At 44.2% G+C, this 23716-nt stretch overlaps 1 protein-coding gene across 2 annotated transcripts in view; it reads left to right on the top strand.

Annotated features, from left to right (window-relative positions):
• The window catches only part of LOC139265343 (kinesin-like protein KIF27), a 165736-nt gene that overhangs the window by 124448 nt on the left and 17572 nt on the right, over positions 1 to 23716 (top strand). For both annotated transcript variants that reach the window (XM_070882312.1, XM_070882322.1), the window contains exons 14-16: positions 552 to 767; positions 4255 to 4461; positions 6226 to 6424. In XM_070882312.1, the coding sequence (XP_070738413.1) occupies positions 552 to 767; positions 4255 to 4461; positions 6226 to 6424 (622 nt within the window). The remainder of the gene's footprint in view (positions 1 to 551; positions 768 to 4254; positions 4462 to 6225; positions 6425 to 23716) is intronic.

Below are 23716 nucleotides of genomic sequence, written 5' to 3' on the forward strand. Positions count from 1 at the left end.
CACACTTGCTTCTTGATCTTAATCATGCCATTGGGGAGACCTTGAGCAAAGGCTTCTGCCCAGAGAAGGAGGGAAGTTGGTAGTTACGTTCAGCTTACTTTTGTGTATCTCAAGATCAAGAGAAGCATAGAAAAGGCCGAGGAACAGATTACCCAACTACGCTTAGTCAGAAAATTATGCTTCGCACAAGATACCTAAAGTCTATGAAAAGAGCCAAAAAAAAAAATTCCTTTTAGTAGATTTAAATAAAACCATTGAAGACTAATTGAAGACATATTAGTTGACAAGATCATGTTGCTGATTTTGATACAGCTCCTAGATATCAAATTAAAGATTCTGTTTTGGATAGCTGTTCAGGATTAACTTTGAAAAGATTTTGAAATACTGTACCACAGCTATGAAATAAAATTTTAATGCCAAACTGTTCATTATTTTATAAATTCCAGAATAAAATCACACAAAATGTATCAGTTAGTTGTATAAATTAGAGTTGCAGCATCTCCTGGCTACAACACTACAACAACAAATCAGTATTGATTATTTCTTTTCAGGCCTTGAACAAAGACATTTTAAATTTATCCACTCGTTTAAACACAATAGAAAAGGAACTGTCAGACAAAAGCACTCAACTTCAGAACAGTACCACAGAGGAAAGAAAAAACATTTCAGAAGAGATACAAGTACTTCAACAGGAACGAGCTCAACTGCTGAAAAGAAGGCACTGTCTGGATGAGAAACTCGAGCTTGGAAATGTCCTGTCCCCTGAGGTATAATCATAATTATTTGTTTATTTTTGGTGATAAAAGCTTGCTTATTACATAGATCTAAAATAATAGGGGGCCGATTGACCCTTTTTTTAAGGCACAGTAACGGGTTGGTAAGGCCTTGTCGAACGGGGGCAGGTGGAGGGTGCGACCCAGCAGCAATTGGCGGCAGAAACAGGTTTCCGCTGCACCCAACTTTCCACCCTGCCCGGTGCTCCAAACCTGGTCGGCTGCGCGCTGACCCCTTACCGCCCACCAGCGACCCCTTTTCCACTCGGTGGGGGGTGGGGGAAATTTCCTCATGGGAGCGCCGCCGCCACCAGTCGATGCCAAGGTGCGAAGCTGCCAGTAGCTGGGTGATGCAAACGCCTTTTTCTTTTAATTGTCGGCCAACTCTGCAGTCAGCTGACAGTGGCCCAGTGGGCGTCACGGAGGTCTCACTAAGCCTTGCAACATCCCTCCCCTTTAAATGAAGGGGAAGGACGTCGCTGACGTTATCACCGCCGCGCTGACCTGGTCAGTGCGGCAGTGATGGACACAAACCTGCTCCCGACCTGAACCCCCCTACACCGCATCAAATAGTGCCCCAAACTCTGGGAGGCAGTGTCACAGTTAAAGAGCCAAATTTTCCACCTCTTCCTCCGATTCCCACCAGGCGGCAATCATTCAACTTATCTGCCCGAAACGGTGCGGAGGCCAATCCCGCCCCCCCCCCCCCCAAGATGTTTGGGTGTATGTTAAAGTCAGTAACACACTGGGAGCTTCAACTGATGTAGGCATGAGCAATTCCTCTGAATTCCATGATGTGTTATAGCTTTGAAATACACCGTTATGTATTTTTTAAGTTCATCATAATTGATCTCCCATGACATTGCACACAGGGAGGCAAGACTAAGTATAGTTTTCAAGTGAAACAGAGTTAGAGAGCAAGGAATAATTGGACCAGGCAGCACAAGCATAATTCGGCCTTCATTTTAAGATCATGCGTCCTTATTTTTATATCGGCATTATAAATACCTATATTGACATTTATAATGGAAACTCCCTATGTAAACTTGTCACGCTATAATTACACCCTCCCTCCACTTGTAATGCTGCAATTTTACAAACTAATTTTTTGTTACAAATGTGGACATAGGAATTTATAATGGAAAAGGTGACGGGAAATGTGTAGAGCTGTAAATTTTTAAATATAGATATACAGTATGTGCAAGACTAGCTGAAGCATGCTTCTGTCTTAAATTGTGTACTTGTAGTGAGAGAGAAAATCTTAATATTGAGAAGAAAATTAGTGGAGACAGCAAAAAATGCCAGGAATCTTCAATTGGTCGTATGAGGACATTACTGGGTGGTGGTATATTTTTGACACTACAACTGAATTGATAGCAACATGGCATTTGCACTGGGGTATAAGTACTTATTCACTGAACGTAGAATTTTCTGGTAATCACCTGTAGATTGAGACATTGTTTTCAATAGGCTTGCTGTAAAAATCATTTTAATCCTCTTTTTCAAACATCAATTACTTTATTGATAGTTGCTGCCAGAATGAAAGCAGAATTTTAGAAAACTCACATCAAAAGGGAACACTATACCTAGAGCAAATAACATATACTGGGGATTAACATCAAGGCTCTAGTCTCAGGGTTCATAAAATAATCTTAAATTTACAGCCCACCGATCTTGTCCAGTCAACTGGGCCTGTTTCTGAAGTTAATGTGATCATTTTAAAAACTGTTTATTGCACCCTTTCTATACAGTAAAATAACAATACAAACAAAAAGTAAAGGAAATCTACAATTACCATCTAATTAATCCAAATACACCATTTTGAACATAGTGGACATGTTACAATGCAACAGTGAACTCTGTTCAGTGTAAAGCTATTTTTTTTTTAAGTACGCAGACTGTCTATTGAACCTCATTGGAACTTTCTAAGCTTAATATGAAATGCTGTTAGTGTTATGGGAAGCAATGTCACCACTTGCTCTCTCGTAACATTAAAATTAAACACCCATGGAGTAGAGCCTTGCAATTGTACACGTATACAGAGTGATTTTGTTGTTGTGCTCCATACAAAGCCAGGGTGTCCCTGGAGATGGAGCACGCGGTGTCCACCGGTACGCTCGTGGCCTTCCACGAGAGATGGGCGCCGGAGGGACTGGAGTATATCATTTCAACAAGGAACAGAATTTTAATTTGATTTGATTCGAAAAGGGTTCCCTTTAATTTTCAATTGTTAATTTGTGGTTTTTGGTGTCCTCCAAAAAAAAGGGACACTTGATTGAAAGTTATTTTAAAAACAGTTGTAAAGCTGTTGAACTTAAAATAGTTGTACTCCGTATAAGGCACAGCCAGTAGTGTAATTCAGGTCAGAGTGATTATTTGGACTAGTTTTTTGAGCATCCTTCTGCGTGTGCGCACCCCGGACTCCGCCCCCGTCCTCTCGCACGTGCGCAGACTCTGAACCCGACACCAGAAGTCGGGCCTGTATCTTGAGCTGGAGCTGTGCTGCGTCTAGCTATTTATTATCTTCAGGACTTTTGCCCAGAATATCACTGATTATCTACACGGATATTTTCGTTGCCTTCTGTGGGAGAGAAAACATCGGAGGTGGGAGAGAAAGAGGAAAGGCTGAGAGAAAGAGACTTGGGGGTGGGGGGGTGCGGTGAGAGCGAGACTGGGGTAGAGAGAGACTGGGGGGTGGCGGGGAGAGAGAGAGAGAGAGACTGGGAGAGAGAATGACTGACTTGACTGACTGCACTCACTGAGACGGGTGGGGTCAAGAACTTGGGCTGGGGGGGGCATAAACTTGGGCCGGGGCGGGTGTCAGGAACTTGGGCTGGGATGGGGCAGGAACTTGGGCTGGGATGGGTTAGCTCTATCCTGTCTGGAGACGGCAGTCAGAATGGCTCGAATTACACTTTGCACTTTGGGCTGGGTGGTTCGAATTACACATTCTAGAGAAATTGCTGGGTGTGTCTTATCTTCCAAGGGGACCAATCAGCAACCAGGTCATGTGATCATGGAAAGACAATCAGCATTTTACGAGCGCAAATAAGCGCGTCCAATTCAGGTAGCCTGACCGTGCATCACACTCCGTATAAAGAACCTTACAAGAACAAAAATGTAAAACTTAATAGATGAATTGAAAACAGAAATTGAAGTTAAATCACACTTTAGTAAATAAAGGATTAATTTGATGATTAAAAAAAAAGTTACCAAATCATAGAATCTTACAGTACAGAATTAGGCCATTTGGCCCGTCGTGCCTGTGTCAGCTCTTTGAAAGAGCTATCCAGTTAGTACCGCTCCCCTGCTCTTTTCCCATAACAATGCAATTCTTCTTTTAAGTATGTAATAATTCCCTTTTGAAAGTTACTATTGAATGTGCATCCATCACCCTTTCAGGATTTAATAACCAAAATAACCCAGCAGGAGTGAGACTTGTAAACATTCATGATGTAATCCCATCTGTTTTATTTCTCAGGAGGAGCGAATACTTTTCCAATTGGAGGAAGGTATTGAAGCTCTGGATGCTGCTATAGAATACAAAAATGAAACCATTCATTGTCGGCAGCATTCGTTGAGGGCCTCGGATGACAGCCTTGCCCAAAATGAGGCAAATGTAATGTTTAGACTGGGTGCTTTATCAGCTGCTGAGACAAGAGTCCTTCTCTGCAGATATTTTAATAAGGTAAAACCCTACATTCCAGCTATACATCAGTCCCAAAACTAGTGTGATTAATTAGATCATAAATAGAATTTAATTGGTAATATTTTGTGTTCTGTTATGAATATGTAGATTAAAATATGTCATGAAACGCTAATTCAATATTACGTATTTTGTCTAGCCCTGACAAAGATCTTTAATTTACCAAGATATTTTATCAAAATAAAAACATGTTTTCTGAATTTTGGCAGCTTTTGAAACCAGTGGTGGTTATATCACATGTCGTCGTCGTCATCATCATTATTATAGGCAGTCCTCGGAATCGAGGAAGACTTGCTTACACTCCTGAAGTGAATCCTTTGGTGGATGAACAGTCCAATATGAGAACCACAGACCCTGTCACAGGTGGGACAGATAGTCATTGATGGAAGGGGTGGTTGGGACTGGTTTGCCGCACACTCTTTCCATTGCCTGCGCTTGATATCATATGTCTCAGCGATGTCTCCGCAAGATCCTGAAAATCCCCTGGGAGGACAGACGCACAAACATTAGCGTCCTTGTCCAGGCCAACATCCCCAGCATTGAAGCACTGACCACACTTGATCAACTCCGCTGGGCAGGCCACATTGTTCGCATGCCAGACACGAGACTCCCAAAGCAAGCGCTCTACTCAGAACTCATCCACGGCAAACGAGCCAAAGGCAGGCAGAGGAAATGTTACAAGGACACCCTCAAAGCCTCCCTGATAAAGTGCAACATCCCCACTGACACCTGGGAGTCCCTGGCCATAGACCGCCCTAAGTGGAGGAAGTGCATTCGGGAGCGCACTGAGCTCCTCGAGTATCATCACCGAGAGCATGCAGAAATCAAGTGCAGGCAGCGGAAAGAGTGTGCGGCAAACCAGGCTCCCTGCCCACCCTTTCCCTCAACGACTATCTGTCCCACCTGTGACAGAGACTGTAGTTCTCGTATTGGACTGTTCAGTCACCTAAGAACTCGTATTAAGAGTGGAAGCAAGTCTTCCTCGATTCCGAGGGACTGCCTATGATGGATGTATAGTACATCCCACAACACTGAAATGCCAGCTAAGAGGATGCATATGTTCTTGTGTGTGCAAGTCCCACTGCAGGACTTCTAAGATTACTTTGCAGTCCGTTAAGGAAGAAGTGCTACATTGTCAGAAGTGCCGTAATGCAGATGGGATGTTAAACTGAGGTCCAATCTGCTATTTCCCTGGTTCAAGTGGAGGCTCAAGATCACACGGTAGTATTCAAAGAGGAGCAGGGAGTTCTCCAGGTGAACAAGCCAAAATTCCTCTCGGCCAACACCACCAAAGAAAAAAATGGTCATTCATCTTGTTGCTATTTGACATTCTGCAGTGCAAATTGACTGTTGTATTTCTCTATATAACAACAATCACTGCATTTTGAAGTAATTCATTTAATGTGCAGTGTCTTGGAGATTTCTGAAAGATGTAACATGACACTATAATGCAAGTATTTCTGCTTTTTCATTGTTTGCAGTGCGAGGGGGAAAACAAGACCAATGAAATGCTTTGGGCACAAAATGTTAGCAAATAATTATAACAAATGCAGTTTATTATATTTTCCTCTGACAACACCGGAAACACTCATTAAAAGAATTTCAAGTTCTGAGACTTTAGGTAGATTGTGGCAGTTCTTTGATAGCATCGATCCCAAAGCTAAATATAAATCACTTTCAGTGTCAGCTAAGCCTTTAGCATGGATAAAGTCCGACTAATGGTTGTTGTTATTTTAATTTCGGTAGGTGATTAGCCTGCGTGAGACTGAACATAACTTGCAGGTGCAATGTGCAGAAATGTCTGTTAAGGTAACTGAACATGAGAATGTGGTCCATGAATTAGAATCTGCAGTAGAGCGTTTATCACTGGAGATAGACAGACGACTGACAATGCAACAGAAGGAGCATGAACAGAAGATGCAGCTGGTATTACAGTACTTTAAAGGTAATTAGGTGCATGCTGTTCAAATACTGTCATTGTACTCGCACCTTATGTATAGAGATGCAAGCAGGCAGTGTGTAATTATGCTGACAGTTCACACATTTCCAGGCGCACTAGTATATGTTTCATTAGTTATAGCTGATTTCCTGTGGCGTTGCACACAGTTAGTCAGACAATATGATCTCTGCCTTGCCTGTCTCTGCTGTCTTCCTGTGGATGCTTTAATCTCTGTTTTATTTTCTCCTCTCCTTAACTCTGTTTTGCTTCTTTGTCCTCTTCTGCTTCTGTCTCGGCCTTTTTCTCCTTTTCTTTCAGATGGGAGGTGGTGTGGCAGGGAAAAGAGCGACCAATGGCTGCAGGCTGCATTTGGCGGGGGCGGGGGTGGTGGTGCTGTGCGGGTAAATTTGTTTCTGTACCCATCCCTTCACTTTCAATCACTTGTTTTGCCTACTCTTTCCCTTTCTACCATCCTCTTTGCTTCCATCAGAACCCTTCTCTTTTCCCCACTGAACTACCTGCTCAACCCTTGTATCGTGCCCTCTCCTATTCTAACCCTTAACCCCCTCACCTCTACCTGTCCCCACCCCCAAAAGAAAGTAGTGGGAGGCCATATCTTTTTTTCTGCTCCCTTCTCCCTCTTATCCTTCCTTCACATCTGTTTCCTGAAGGTTTCTGTCTTTCCTTGTATTTCTCTCTCTTGTGTCCCTCCCCCCACCCCCCCAGTCACATGGATGTTAGAAATTAGTATCTCTGCTTTATAAATGTAAGCCATGAGCATTAACTTTTCCTATCAACAAATCTCAGGTGAGATAATATGTTGGCTTCAAAATTCAACTGATGTTTTTTTTAAACCAAACTAACATTAAATGAAGACTTTTTCTCTTCCTGCTTAATTAAAAAAATAATTCCCTAGACAGGGCCATTGCTGGCTAGGCCAGCATTTATTGCCCATCCCTAGTTTCTCTCAAAGGGTGGTGATGGGCCGCCTTCTTGAACCGCTGATGTCCGTGTGATGAAGGTGCTCCCACAATGCTGTTGGGTTGGGAGTTCCAGGATTTTCACCCAGCGACAGTGAAGGAATGGCGATATATGTTCGAGTAAGAATGGTGTGTAACTTGGAACGGACTTGGAGGTGTTAAGTGTTCCCATGTAGCTGCTGCTCTAGGTGGTGTAGGTCGTATGTTTGGGAGTTTAGAACAAACTCTTGTAGACTTCCCAGTATGATGGCATATGTGGACAATACAATCTCTAGGTGACTTGGCAGAGCCACAAGCAAACTAAAATTAAGTTGAGCAACTAAAGCAGTGTGTTTGTGCGAAAAGAAGTCTTTCATGTCATGGATATTAACGTTAAGACAGTAACTATTTTCCTCCCAAGTATAACCTTGATCATTAGAGATGATGAATTTGTCTATTTCCCTCAGTCTGCAGACTCAGACTGTTTATACTTCAACAAAAGAATGCCGAACAACCAAGCAAGCTTTTGACTTAATTTGTGAGAATAGAAAGTGGCACTGACAAAGAAATTCAGCTGACTCTCGTTGCAAATGTGGATGAATCGGGTCAGTTTTCTGTTTTAGCCACTCTCCTGACACAGTGACAAAGGGAATCCTTTTCAACTTAAGGTAGCTGAAAACAATTTTAAAATTGATGTAATCCCATCTCTCTCAAGTCATAAAGAAAGAAAGACTTGCATTTATATAACGCCTTTCGCAACTACCGTATATCCGAAAGTGCTTTACAGCCAATGAAGTACTTTTTTTGAAGTGTAGTCACTGTTGTAATGTAGGAAACGCAGCAGCCAATTTGCGCACTGCAAGCTCCCACAAACAGCAATGAAATAATGACCAGATGATCTGTTTTTTGAAATGTTAGTTGATAAATATTGGCCGGGACATCAGGGATAACTCCCTTGCTCTTCTTCAAAATTGTGTCACAGGATCATTTATGTTCACCTGAGAGCCGACAGGGCCTCAGTTTAACGTCTCTTCCAAAAGACGACACCTCCGACAGTGCAGCACTCCCTCAGCACTGCACTGGAGTGTCAGCCTAGATTTTTGTGCTCCAGTCCCTGGAGTGGGACTTGAACCTACAACCTTCTGACTCAGAAGTGAGAGTGCTACCCACTGACCCATAGCTGACTCTCAAAGTATATATAATATATGTATATTAAAGATATATAATTCAGAAATCACCCAAATTTTTACAACCCCAATCTCAGAGCAACAATACTCATTGGAAGCAATTGCATTTTCCCCACACCAACTATTTTATTGCACCAAGTAAGATTTCCAATTTAATATCAATTTGTACCATTATTAAAGCCAGTTCTGTGCTATGAACTCATGCCCAGTTGAAGCTTGATTGAGACTATACAAGTTATGCATTATAAATGCTAGAAAGTGCCCCTAATGAATCAAGGCAGTTAAGTAATTCAGAACTGGGAGGCCCTAGGCTCATTCCCCGGCTGTGCTGAATTAGCTGATTTAATTTAGGTAGTCAGTAAAGATACAACAATTGGCCTCAACACCCTGGATTAGGGAAGGAAGAACTGGACACTGTTCTTGCGACTGATTTCAAAAGGGAAAGTCTTGCTTGACCAACCTCATTGAATTTTTTGAAGAGGTAACAGAGAGAGTAGACAATGGTAATGCAGTAGATGTAATTTATCTAAATTTTCAAAAGGCCTTTGATAAGGTACCCCATAATAGACTGATGAACAAGGTCAGAGAATACAGATTCAGGGGACAAGTAGTAGAATGGATAGCTAGCTGGCTTCAAGCCCGAAAGCGGAGAGTTGGGGTAAAAGGTAGCTATTCACAGTGGCAGAAGGTTGGTAGTGGTGTATCACAAGGATCTGTGCTGGGACCACTGTTGTTCACAATTTATATCAACGATTTAGACTTTGGAATCAAAAACGCAATTTCTAAATTTGTGGATGACACCAAATTGGGGGCGATAGTCAATACTGAGGAGGACTGCAATAGATTACAGGAGGACATTAATAAACTTGCAGAATGGGCATATAATTGGCAAATGAAGTTCACCACAGATAAATGTAAGGTATCACATTTTGGTAGGAAGAATAGGGAGGTCACCTATTACTTGGAGGGTGAGTCTAGGTGGAGTAGAGGAACAAAGGGATATTGGAGTACAAATACACAAATCGCTAAAAGTTGCGACACAGGTTAGCAAGGCCATTAAAAAAAAGCAAACCAAGCATTAGGTTTTATTTTTAGAGGGATAGAATTGAAAAGTAGGGAAGTTATGCTAAACCTGTATCTAACCTTGGTTAGACCACACTTACCATACTGCGTACAGTTCTGGTCCTCATATTATAAAAAGGATATATAGGCGTTGAAGAGAGTGCAGAGAAGATTTACAAGGACGATACCAGAAATGTGAGGGTATACTTATCCGGAAAGGATGAACAAACTGGGTCTCTTTTCTCTTTGGGGGGAAAAAAAGAAGGCTGAGGGGGGTGACCTAGTAGAGGTCTTTAAAATTATGAAAGGTTTTGATAGAGTGGATACAGAGAGAATGTTTCCACTTGTGAGGAAGAGCATAACTAGAGGCTATCAATATAAGATAGTCACCAAGAAATCCAATAGGGAATTCAGGAGAAAATTCTTTACCCAAAGAGCGGTGAGAATGCGGAACTCGCTACCACAGGGAGTGGTTGAAGTGAATAGCATAGATGCATTTAAGGGGAGGCTAGACAAGCATATGAGGGAGAAGGGAATAGAGGGTTATGTGGATAGATTTAGATGAGGAAAGATGGAGGAGGCTCGAATGGAGCATAAACGACAGCATGGACTGGTTAGGCTGAATGGCCTGTGTCTGTGCCATATATACTATGTAATCATATGTAATCCTATGATTACTATCCAATGGCCCCCACTGCAAAATCTCATTTGTGATGCTGCCGAGCGCCGCCGCCCCCCCCATCCCCCACCCTCACCCAACCATACAGTCAAAAAGTATTCATCAGTAGGCAGTCCCTCGGAATCAAGGAAGACTTGCTTCCAGTCTTAGAATGAGTCCTTAGGTGGCTGAACAGTCCAATACGAGAGTCACAGTCCCTGTCACAGATGGGACAGATAGTCGTTGAGGGTAAGAAAGGGTGGGACAGATTTGTTGCACGCTCTTTCCGCTGCCTGCGCTTGATTTCTGCATGCTCTCGGCGATGAGACTCGAGGTGTTCAGCGCCTTCCCGGATGCACTTCCTCTACTTAGCGTGGTCTTTGGCCAGGGACTCCCAGGTGTTGGTGGGGATGTTGCACTTTTTCAGGGAGGCTTTCAGGGTGTCCTTGTAACGTTTCCTCTGCCCACCTTTGGCTCGTTTGCCGTGAAGGAGTTTCGAGTAGAGCGGTTGCTTTGGGCGTCTCGTGTCTGGCATGCGGACAATGTGACCTGCCCAGTGGAGCTGATCAAGTGTGGTCAGTGCTTCAATGCTGGGGATGTTGGCCTGGTCGAGGATGCTAATGTTGGTGCATCTGTCCTCCCAGGGGATTTGTAAGATCTTGCGGAGACATCGGTGGTATTTCTCCAGCGACTTGAGGTGTCTACTATACATGGTCCATGTGTCTGAGCCATGCAGGAGGGCGGGTATTACTACAGCCCTGTAGACCATGAGCTTGGTGGTAGATTTGAGGGCCTGGTCTTCGAACATTCTTTTCCTCAGTCGGCCAAAAGCTGCACTGGCGCACTGGAGGCGGTGTTGAATTTTGTCATCAATGTCTGCTCTTGTTGATAAGAGGCTTCCGAGGTATGGGAAATAGTCCACGTTGTCCAGCGCCACGCCGTGGATCTTGATGACTGGAGGGCAGTGCTGTGCAGCGAGGACAGGCCGATGGAGGACCTTTGTCTTACGGATGTTTAGCGTAAGGCCCCTGCTTTCGTATGCCTTAGTAAATACGTCGGCAATGCCCTGGAGTTCAGCCTCTATATGTGCGCAGACGCAGGCGTCGTCCGCGTACTGTAGCTCAACAACAGAGGTTGGGGTGGTCTTGGACCTGGCCTGGAGACGGCGAAGGTTGAACCGCTTCTCATTGGTTCTGTAGTTCAGTTCCACTTCAGCGGGAACTTGTTGACTGTAAGGTGGAGCATGGTAGTGAGGAAAATTGAGAAGAGGGTTGGGACGATGACGCAGCTCTGTTTGACCCCGGTCCGGACGTGGATTGGGTCTGTAATGGGTCAGAAAGTATTATCACTGGGGTTTCTGCTGAAATTATAGTGGGAGATTGAAGACGTGCAGAATTTCCAGGAGAATGACTCAGAAGAGGAATAGGAGAGTGAAGAAATGTTTTTGGTGGGGGGGCGGGGGGGAAGAGAAAGAAAACCAAAATCAATTAATCTTAGAAAGGAAGAAAACACTAAAAAGAAAACTTAAGGCCCTGAAATTGCAATTGAGGCCAAAGCACAAGTGGCAGATCTCGGGTCACAGGGGCTGGAAAAAGGGGAAGGACCTCATACAACCGAGATTCCATTCTGTTAGAACCCTTGTGAAAAATTCTGATGAGTCAGGGCATGGGCATGTCTCCCATATACCCTGCCTACATCAAGGAAGCATGTGCAGAAAACTCTGAGGCAACACAGTGAACTCTATCCATTATGGAGTTCATTATTAAGGAAGTAGTAGCAGGACATTTAGAAAATCATAATACAGTGAAGCAGAGTCAGCATGGCTTTAAGAAAGGGAAATCATGTTTGACAAATTTTCTGGAGTTCTTTGAGGAACGAGCAGGGTGGATAAAGGGGAATCAGCAGATGTCGTGTATTTGGATTTCCAGAGGCAACATTCAATAAGGTGCCAAATAAAAGGTTACTGCACAAGATCACTGGGTTGGGGGTAATATATTAGCATGGATAGAGCATTGGCTAACTAACAGAAAACAGACAGTCATTTTCAGGTTGGCAAACTATAACTAGTGTGGTGCCACAGGGATCCGTGCTGGACCCTCAACTATTTACAATCTATATTAATGACTTGGATGAAGGGACCGAGTGTATTGTAGCCAAATTTGCTGATGATACAAAGAAGGGTGGGAAAGCAAGTTGTGAAGTGGCACAAAGAATCTGCAAAGGGATATAGACGGGCTAAGTGAGTGGGCGAAAATTTGGCAGATGGAGTATAATGTGGGAAAATGTGAGGTTATTTACTGGTAGGAAAATAAGAAAGCAAATTATTATTTAAATGGGAAGAGATTACAAAATGCTGCAGTACAGAGGGATCTGCGGGCCCTTGTGCATGAAACGCAAAAGGTTAGCATGCAGGTACAGCAAGTAATTAGGAAGGCAAATGGAATGTTGGCCTTTATTGCAAGGGGGATAAAGTATAAAAGTAGGGTAGTCCTGCTACAACTGTACAGGGCGTTGGTGAATCCACACCTGGGAGCATGCGTGATGCTGAGGATGTCGTGAATAGCACGTTTAGCGAGATGGTCTTACCGCAGGTAAAGGGTACACAGCATAGATAGGGAATGGGTGACCAACAAGAAAAGCAGTGCAAGGAAGGTAATGCAGGGATCCCCTGCGGTCATCCCCCTGCAAAACAGATACAACGCTTTGGGTACTGTTGAGGGAGATGACTCATCAGGGGAGGGCAGCAGCAGCCAAGTTTAAGGCACCGTGGGTGGCTCTGCTGCACAGAAGGGCAGGAAAAAGAGTGAGAGAGCTATAGTGATAGGGGAATAGATGGGCGTTTCTGCGGCCGCAACCGAGACTCCAGGATGGTATGTTGCCTCCCTGGTGCAAGGGTCAAGGATGTCTCGGAGCGAGTGCAGGACATTCTGAAAAGGGAGGGTGAACAGCCAGTTGTCGTGGTGCATATAGATACCAACGATATAGGTAAAAAATGGAATGAGGTCCGACGAGACGAATTTAGGGAACTAGGAGCTAAATTTAAAAAGTAGGACCTCAAAAGTAGTAATCTCAGGATTGCTACCAGTGCCACGTGCTAGTCAGAATAGGAATCATAGGATAGCTCAGATGAATATGTGGCTTGAGGAGTGGTGCAGAAGGGAGGGATTCAAATTCCTGGGACATTGGAACCAGTTCTGGGGGAGGTGGGACCAGTACAAACCAGACGGTCTACACCTGGGCAGGACAGGAACCAATGTCCTGGGGGGAGTGTTTGGTAGTGCTTTTGGGGAGCAGTTAAACTAATATGACGGGGATGGGAACCTATGCAGGGAGACAGAGGGAAATAAAATGGAGGCAGAAGCAAAAGATAGAAAGGAGAATAGTAAAAGTGGAGGGCAGAGAAACGCAAGGCAAAAAACAAAAAGGGCCACATTACAGCAAAATTCTAAAGGGGCAAAGTGTGTTAAAAAGACAAGCCTGAAGGCTCTGTGCCTCAATGCGAGGAGTATTCGGAATAAGGTGGACGAATTAACTGCGCAGATAGCAGTTAACGGATATGATGTAATTGGCATCACGGAGACCTGGCCCAGGGTGACCAAGGCTGGGAACTCAACATCTAGGGGTATTCAACATTTAGGGAGGATAGACAGAAAGAAAAAGGAGACGGTGTGGTTAAAGAGGAAATTAATGCAATAGTAAGGAGGGACATTAGCTTGGATGATGTGGAATCGGTATGGGTGGAGCTGCAGAATACCAAAGGACAGAAAACACTAGTGAGAGTTGTGTACAGACCACCAAACAGTAGTAGTGAGGTTGGGGACAGCATCAAACAAGAAATAAGGGATGTGTGCAATAAAGGTACAGCAGTTATCATGGGCGACTTTAATTTACATATAGATTGGGCTAACCTAACTGGTAGCAATGCAGTGGAGGAGGATTTCCTGGAGTGTATTAAGGATGGTTTTCTAGACCAATATGGCGAGGAACCAACTAGAGAGCTGGCCATCTGAGACTGGGTGATGTGTAATGAGAAGGGACTAATTAACAATCTTGTTGTGCGAGGCCCCTTGGGGAAGAGTGACCATAATATGGAGAATTCTTTATTAAGATGGAGCGTGACACAGTTAATTCAGAAGCTAGGGTCCTGAACTTAAGGAAAGCTAACTTCGACGGTATGAGGCGTGAATTGGGTAGAATAAACTGGCAAATGATACTTAAAGTGTTGACGGTGGATCGGCAATGGCAAACATTTAAAGATCACGTGGATGAACTTCAACAATTGTACATCCCTGTCTGGAGTAAAAGTAAAACTGGGAAGGTGGCTCAACCGTGGCTACAAGGGAAATTAAGGATAGTGTTAAATCCAAGGAAGAGGCATATAAATTGGCCAGAAAAAGCAGCAAACCTGAGGACTGGGAGAAATTTAGAATTCAGCAGAAGAGGCCTAAGGGTTTAATTAAGAGGGGGAAAATAGAGTACGAGAGGAAGCTTGCAGGGAACATAAAAACTGACTGCAAAAGCTTCTATAGATATGTGAAGAGAAAAAGATCAATGAAAACAAACGTAGATCCCTTGCAGTCGGATTCAGGAGAATTTATAATGGGGAACAAAGAAATGGCAGACCAATTGAACAAATACTTTGGTTCTGTCTTCACGAAGGAAGACACAAATAACCTTCCGGATGTACTAGGGGACCGAGGATCTAGTGAGAAGGAGGAACTGAAAGATATCCTTATTAGGCGGTAAATTGTGTTCGGGAAATTGACGGGATTGAAGGCCGATAAATCCCCGGCGTCTGATAGTCTGCATCCCAGAGTACTTAAGGAAGTGGCCCTAGAAATAGTGGATGCATTGGTTATCATTTTCCAACAGTCTATCGTCTCTGGATCAGTTCCTATGGACTGGAGGGTAGCTAATGTAACACCACTTTTTAAAAAAGGAGGTTGAGAGAAAACGGCTAATTATAGACCGGTTAGCCTGATATCAGTAGTGGGGAAAATGTTGGAATCAATCATTAAGGATGAAATAGCAGCGCATTTGGAAAGCAGTTACAGGATCGGTCCAAGTCAGCATGGATTTATGAAAGGGATGAATCTTCTGGAATTTTTTGAGGATGTAACTAGCAGAGTGGACAAGAGAGAACCAGTGGATGTGGTGTATTTGGACTTTCAAAAGGCTTTTGACAAGGTCCCACACAAGAGATTTGTGTGCAAAAGCAAAGCACATGGTATTGGGGGTAATGTACTGACGTGGATAGAGAACTGGTTGGCAGACAGGAAGCAGAGAGTCGGGATTAACGGGTCCTTTTCAGAATGGCAGGCAGTGACTAGTGGGGTGCCGCAGGGCTCAATGCTGGGAACCCAGCTCTTTACAACATTAGTGATTTAGATGAAGGAATTGAGTGTAATATCTCCAAGTTTGCAGATGACACTAAACCGGGTGGCGGTGTGAGCTGTGAGGAGGACGCTAAGAGGGCCGCATGGTGACTTGGACAGGTCAGGTGAGTGGGCAAATGCAAGGCAGACGCAGTATAATGTGGATAAATGTGAGGTTATCCACTTTGGGGGCAAAAACACGAAGGCAGAATATTATCTGAATGGCGGCAGATTAGGAAAAGGGGAGGTGCAATGAGACCTGGGCGTCACGGTTCATCAATCATTTGGCATGCAGGTACAGCAGGCGGTGATGAAGGCAAATGGTATGTTGGCCTTCATAGCAAGGGGATTTGATTATAGGAGCAGGGAGATCTTACTGCACTTGTACAGGGCCTTGGTGAGACCTCACCTGGAATATTGTGTTCAGTTTTGGTCTCCTAATCTGAGGAAGGACGTACTTGCTATTGAGGGAGTGCAGCGAAGGTTCACCAGACTGATTCCAGGTATGGCTGAACTTCCATATGAGGAGAGACTGGATCAACTGGGCCTTTATACACTGGAGTTTAGAAGAATGAGAGGGGATCTCATAGAAACGTATAAGATTCTGACGGGACTGGATAGATTTTTAACCAATAAGGGAATTAATGGTTACGGGGAGAGGGCGGGTAAGTGGAGCTGAGTCCACGGCCAGATGAGCCATGATCTTATTGAATGGCGGAGCAGGCTCAAGGGGCTAGATGGCCTACTCCTGTTCCTAATTCTTATGTTATGTTCTTATGGACAGGTTAGATGCGGGAAGAATGTTCCCGATGTTGGGGAAGTCCAGAACCAGGGGACACAGTCTTAGGATAAGGGGTACGCCATTTAGGACTGAGATGAGAAGAAATTTCTTCACTCAGAGTTGTTAACCTGTGGAATTCCCTGCCGCAGAGTTGTTGATGCCAGTTCATGTCCCCTTGATGCCAGTCTTGTCCCCTTCCCCTTTAAATCTGTTGTCATCACCTCTCTCCTCAAAAAAAAAAACACCATTGATCCCTCTGTCCTTGCAAACTACCAACCCATTTCCAACCTCCCTTTCCTCTCCAAAGTCTTTGAACATATTGTCGCCACCCAAATGTGTGCCCATCTTTCTCTCCTTTCATGTTTCCGCCACTGCTACAGTAATGAAATGGCCATTCTTTGACATGGTTGACCACACCATCCTCCTCCAACACCTCTGCTCCATCATCTAGCTGAATAGGACTGCCCTCGCCTGGTACACTTCTTGGCTATCCAGTCGTAGCCAGTGCATCACCTAGAATCATAGAAATTTACAGCACGGAAAGAGTATTTTGGCCCACCGTGTCCGCGCCGGCCGACCAAGTGCTATCCAGTCGAATCCCACTTTCCAGCTCTTGGTCCATGTCCCTGTAGGTTATGGCACTTTAAGTGCACATCCAAGTATTTTTTAAATGTGGTGAGACTTTCTGCCTCTACCACCCTTTCAGGCAGTGAGTTCCAAACCCCCATCGCCCTCTGGGTGAAGAAATTTCCCTTCATATCTCCTCTAAACCTCCCCCCAATTACTTTAAATCTATGCCCCCTGATTGTTGACCCCTTTGCTAAGGGAAATAAGTCTGTCCTATCCACTCTATCAAGGCCCCTCATAATTTTATACACCTCAATCAGGTCTCCCCTCAACCTCCTCTGTTCCAAAGAAACCAGACCCAGCATCTCCAATCTTTCCTCTTCGCCAAAATTCTCCAGTCCAGGCAACATTCTTGTAAATCTCCTTTGTACCCTTTCCAGTGCAATCACATCTTTCCTGTAACGTGGTGACCAGAACTGCACACAGTACTCCAGCTGCGGCCTAACCAGTGTTTTATACAGTTCAAGCATAACCTCCTTGCTCTTGCATTCCATGCCTCGACTAATAAAGGCAAGTATTCCATATGCCTTCTTAACCACATTATCTTCCTGGCCTGCCACTTTCAGAGATCTGTGGACCTGCACTCCAAGGTCCCTTTGTTCTTCTACGCTTTTCAGTGTCGTACCATTTAATGCATTGTTAGACCTCCCCAAATGCATTAACTCACACTTACTAGGATTGAATTCCATTTGCCACTGTACTGCCCACCTGACCAGTACATTGATGTATTCCTGAAGTCTGCAGCTTTCATCTTCATTATCAACCACACAGCCTATTTTAGTGTAATCTGCAAACTTCTTAATCATATCCCCAACATTCAAGACCACTCTCACTCAAAGGCAGTCCCTCTAAATCGAGGAAGACTTGCTCCCACTGTAAAAGTGAGTTCTCAGGTGGCTGTTTAGTCCAATGTGGGAATTACAGTCTTTGCCACAGGTGGGGCAGATAGTGGTTGAAGGAAAGGATGGGTGCTGTATATGGTTTGCCGCATGCTCCTTCCGCAATCTGCGCTTGATTTCTGCATGCTCTCGGCGATGAAACCCGAGGTGCTCAGCGCCCTCCTGGATACTCTTCCTCCATTTTGGGCGGTCTTGGGCCAGGGATTCCCAGGTGTCGGTGGGGATGCTGCACTTTATCAAGGAGGCTTTGAGGGTGTTCTTGAAACGCTTCCTCTACCCACCTGGGGCTCGCTTGCCGTGTAGTTCTGAGTAGAGCGCTTGCTTAGGGAGTCTCATGTCGGGCATTCAAGTCCAATTCATTGATATTTCCCACAAAAAGCCAGGGACCCAGCACGGAGCCCTGTGGAACCCCACTGGATACAGCCTTCCAGTCACAAAAACATCTTATCAGCCATTACCCTTTGCTTCCTGACTCTGAGGCAGTTTTGGATCCAACTTGCTACTTTGCCCTGCATCCCATGGGCTTTTACTTTCGTGACCAGTTTGCCACGTGGGACCTTATCAAAAGCTTTGCTAAAATCCATATTCACTAATTCATACGCACTGCCCTCATCAACCCTCCTGGTTACCTTTTCGAAAAATTCAATCAAGTCAGTCAGACACGACCTTCCCTTAACAAATCCATGATTTGTCCTTGATTAATCCATGTCTTTTCAAATGAAGATTTATCCTGACCCTCAGCATTTTTTCCAATACTTTTCCCAACACTGAGGTTAGGCTCACTGGCCTATATTTACTCGGTCTATCCCTTTCACCCTTTTTAAAAAAAGGTACAACATTAGCAGTCCTCCAGTCCTCTGGCACCACACCTGTCGCCAGAGAGGACTGGAAAATGATGGGCAGAGCCTCTACTATTTCCTCTTTTGCTTCTCTTAACAGCCTGGGGTACATTTCATCCGAGCCTGGGGATTTATCCACTTTCAAAGCTGCTAAGCCCCTTAATACTTCCTCTCTCACTATGTTTATCTAATCTAATATTTCACACTCCTCCTTCATTGCAAAGTCTGCATCACCCCTCTCTTTTGTGAAAACAGATGCAAAGTATTCATTAAGAATCATACCCAAGTCTTCACACACACATTTACTTTATGGTCTCTAATAGCTCCCACTCTTTCTCTAGTTATCCTCTTGTTCTTAATGTATTTATAAAATATCCTTGGGTTTTCCCTGATTTTACTTGCCAACATTCTTTCATGCTCTCTCTTTGCTTTCCTGATATCTTTTTTAATTGCACCCCTGCATTTCTTATGCTCCTGTAGAGTTTCTGCAGTATTGAATTCTCTGTATCTGTCATAAGCTTCCCTTTTTTTCTTTATCTCACCCTGTATGTCCGTTGACATTCAAGGGGCTCTCGATTTGTTAGCCCCACCTTTTTTTTAAAGGAACATACTTGCTCTGTACCCTCAGGAACTCCTCCTTGAATGCCTCCCACTGCTCTGACAACTGATTTACCATCAAGTAGCTGTTTCCAGTCCACTTTGGCCAAATCCCATCTCAGCTCAGCAAAATGGCTTCTCTTCCGTAGCATTGCCTCTGGAGTCCCCCAAAGATCTATCCTTGGCTCCCTCCTATTTCTCACCTACATGCTGCTCTTCAGCGACATCATCCGAAAACATGTCGGGTTGCACATATACGCTGATGACACCAAGCTCCACCTTACCACTACCTCTCTCTCTCGAGCCCTCCACTGTCTCTGATTTGTCACACTGCATGTCTGACATCCAATACTGGATGAGCAGAAATTTCCTTCAACTAAATATTGGGAAGACTGAAGCCATTGTCTTTAGTCCCCGCAAAAAACTCTGTTCGCTCGCCACCAACTCTATCCCTCTCCCCGGCAACTGTCTGACGCTGAACCAGCCGTTCACAACACTTCGTGTCATATTTGACCGCGATATGAGCTTCTGACCACATATCCATCACCAAAACCACCTACTTCCACCTCCGTAACATCGGCCAACACGTCCCTTCCTCAGCTCATCTGCTGCTGAAACCTTCATCCATGCGATTGTTTCTTCTAGACTTGACTATTCCAATGCTCTCCTGGTTAGAGTGGGATGAGTGGATCCAGTTGTCGTAGTCCACGTACTAACCAACAAAATAGGTAGAACGAGGAATGAAGTTCTGCTGAGAGAGTTTTAGGAGTTGGGTTCCAAATTAAAAACCAGAACCTCAAAGGTAATAATCTCTGGATTGTTACTTGAGCCATGTGCCAATGGCATAGGGATAAGTAGATTAGAAGGTTAAATGCATGGCTCAAAGAGTGGTGTGGGAGGCAGGAGTTTTGCTTCATGGGACACTAGCATCAGTACTGGGGAAAAAGGGAGCAGCTCCATTGGGACGGGCACCACTTAAACTGGGCTGGAAACAGTGTCCAAGTGAATCGAACAACTAGGATAGTAGACAGGGCTTTAAACTAATGAAGGTTGTGTGGGAGGATTTAGGAAAGAGTAAACTTAAAAGCAGCAAGAGAAATGTCGAGGCTCTAGAGTAGAGCAGAGTATTGGGTAAAAATAAACAGAGTGGGTCAGGAAGGGACAAAGAGAGTAACAAAGGTAACAGGGCATCAGTGACGAAGGTGACATCCAAGAAAAATAGAAAAAGTCAAAGCTAAAGGCACGACATCTGAGTGCGCGAAGCATTCGCAACAAATTGAATTAATTAATAGCGCAGATAGAAATTAATAGGTTTGATCAAATAGCCATTACAGAGACATGGTTGCAAAGTGACCAAGGTTGAGAACTAAATATTCCAGGATACTTAACTTTTAGAAGAGATAGGTAAAATGGAAAAGGAGGAGGGGTAGCTCTGATAATAAAGGATGGGATAAAGACAGTAGAGAGAAAGGATCTTGGCTTCGAAAATCAAGAAATAGAATCAGTTTGGGAGGAGCTAAGAAACAGCAAGGAGCAGAAAGCATTGGTGGGCGTTGTTTATAAGCCCCCAAACAGTATTTGCAATGTAGGGCAGAGTATAAATCAGGAAATTAGAGGCACATGTAACAAGGGTAATACGGTAACGGGGGACTTTAATCTATATATAGACTAGGCAAACCAAATTTGCAGTAATAGTGTGGAGGATGAATTAATGGAATGTATACAAGATGGTTTTCTGGATCAAATATGTTCAGGAATCAACTAGGGAACAGGCTATTTTAGATCTAGTATTGTGCAATGAGAAAGGGTTCATTAATAACCTTGTAGTAAAGGGGTCCTTAGGAAAGAGTGACTATAATATGGGAGAATTTTATATTGAGTTTGAATGTGATTTAGTTAAATCCGAGACTAGGGTCTTAAATCTAAACAAAGCAAACTACATATGTGTGAGGGGACGAGTTGGCCAAGGTAGATTGGGAAACTATATTAAAAGGTATGATGGTAGACAAGCAATGGATAGCATTTAAAGAATTAATACATAATTTATAACAAATATACGTTCCTTTAAGGCACAAAAACCCCACAGGAAAAGTGGTCCAACCGTGGCTAACAAGAAAAGTTAAAAATAGTATTAGATTAAAGGAAGAGGCTTATAATGTTGCCAAAAAGTGTAGTAAGCCTGAGGATTGGGAGGATTTTAGAATTCAGCAAAGGAAGACCAAGAAATTGATAAAGAAAGGGAAAATAGAATATGAAAGTAAACTAATGAGAGACATAAAAACAGACTGTAAAAGCTTCTATAGGTATGTAAAAAGGAAAAGATTAGCAAAAGTAAATGTGGGTCCCTTACAGGCTGAGGCAGGAAAAATTATAATGGGGGGGAAAAAGGAAATGGCAGAGAAATTAAACAAATACTTTGTGTCTATCTTCACGGTAGACACAAAAAACTTGCCAGAAAAAGTGGAGAACCAAGAGTCTAGCAAGAATGAGGAACCAAAATAAATTCGTATTAGTAAAGAAAAGTACTGGAGAAATTAATGGGACTGAAAGCTGATAAATCCCCTGGACCTGATTGCCTACATCCTAGGGTTTTGAAAGAGATGGTTATAGAGATAGTGGATGCCTTGGTTGTCATCTTCCAAAATTCCATAGATTCTAGAAAAGTTCCCACGGATTGGAAGGTAGAAAATGTAAACCCACTATTTAAGAAAGGAGGGAGCGAGAAAACGGGGAACTACAGTCTGATATCAGTAGTAGGGAAATTCTAGAATCTATTATTAAGGACGTGGTAACAGGGCATTTAAAAAATAATAATAGGATTGGGCAGAGTCAACACAGATTTGTGAAGGGGAAATCATGTTTGACAAATCTGTTAGAGTTTTTTGAGGTTGTAACTAACATAATAAATAAAAGGGAACTACTGGATGTAGTGTATTTGGATTTTCAGAAGGCATTCGATAAGGTGCCACACAAGAGGTTATTAAACAAAATTAGGACTCCATGCTACTATGGATTGAGGATTGGTTATCGGACAGGAATAGGATTTGGAGTTGGAATGAACGGGTAATTTTCAGGTTGGCAGACTGCAACTAGTGGGGCTACCATAAGGATCAGTGCTTGAGCCTCAGTTATTTGCATGAAGGGACCAAATGTAATATATCCAAGTTTGCTGATGAGAAAAAGCTAGTTGGGAATGCAAGTTGTGAGGAGGATGCAAAGAGACTTCAAAGGGATATAGACAGGCAAAGTGAATGGGCAAGAACATGGCAAATGGAATATAATATGGAGAAATGTGAATTTATCCACTTTGTTTTTCTATTTTTCCTACCAGAGTATTTTATAAACGGTGAGTGATTGGGAAATGTTGGTGTTCAGAGGGATCTTGAGTGTCTTTGGACACAAATCACAAAGTTAATATGCAGGTACAGCAAGCAATTAAGAAAGCAAATGGAATGTTGGCCTTTATTACAAGAGGATTTGAGTATAAAAGTAAAGATGTTTTACTTCTATTATATAGGGCCCTGGTGAGACCACACCTGGAGTATTGTGTACAGTTTTAGTCTCCTTACCTAAGGAAGGATCTACTTGCCATTGAGGGAGTGCAATGAAGGTTCACCAGACTGATTCCTGGGATGGGGGGATTGTCCTATGAGGAGAGATTGAATAGAGTAGGCCTATATTCTCTAGAGTTAATGGGCCCAAGTTTCCACATGCGCCTAGAACGGCGCAGTCCCGACCTGGACGCCCGTTTTTCGCGCCACAAAGTGCAGCGAAAAAAATCCTCCGTATTCTCCACCTCCCTGCAGGTCCTCTGGCCCTTGGCGCAGCGCAGCAGGAGCTGTAGGGGGGCGGAGCCAGGTCCCTGCGCTGAAAACAGTGCCGGGACCTCTGCACATGCGCGCTACAGTGGGCACGCAAGTGCAGTAGCTCCAGGTGCCGAACTGTGTGGGAGGGGCCCGAAGCACGCAGCCCCTAGCCCAGGCCGAATGGCCTCACTGGGGCTGCGTGAATAAGGCTCCTCCCACGGCCAGCTCCTGCTTTCCCCCCCCCCCCCTGCCTCCGGACCAGACCCGACACCCGCTTCTCCCCCCCCCCCCCCCCCCTGACTGACCCGACCCGACCCGCGCTCCTGTTCCTGCTGCCCCCCCCCTCCCCACTGGACCCGACCCGACTCCCGCCCCCGGACTGGATCCGACCTGACCTTTCTCTCCCTCTCCCCCCCGAACCGAACCGAACTTCCCCGACCCAACCCAACGCCACCTACCTGTAAATCTGGTGCTGGGGACGGGTCCTGCCCGAAGTCCCGGGCCGGCC

The sequence above is a fragment of the Pristiophorus japonicus genome, chromosome 1 (genome assembly GCF_044704955.1).
Source record: "Pristiophorus japonicus isolate sPriJap1 chromosome 1, sPriJap1.hap1, whole genome shotgun sequence".
In the NCBI taxonomy this organism is placed as follows: Eukaryota; Metazoa; Chordata; class Chondrichthyes; family Pristiophoridae; genus Pristiophorus; species Pristiophorus japonicus.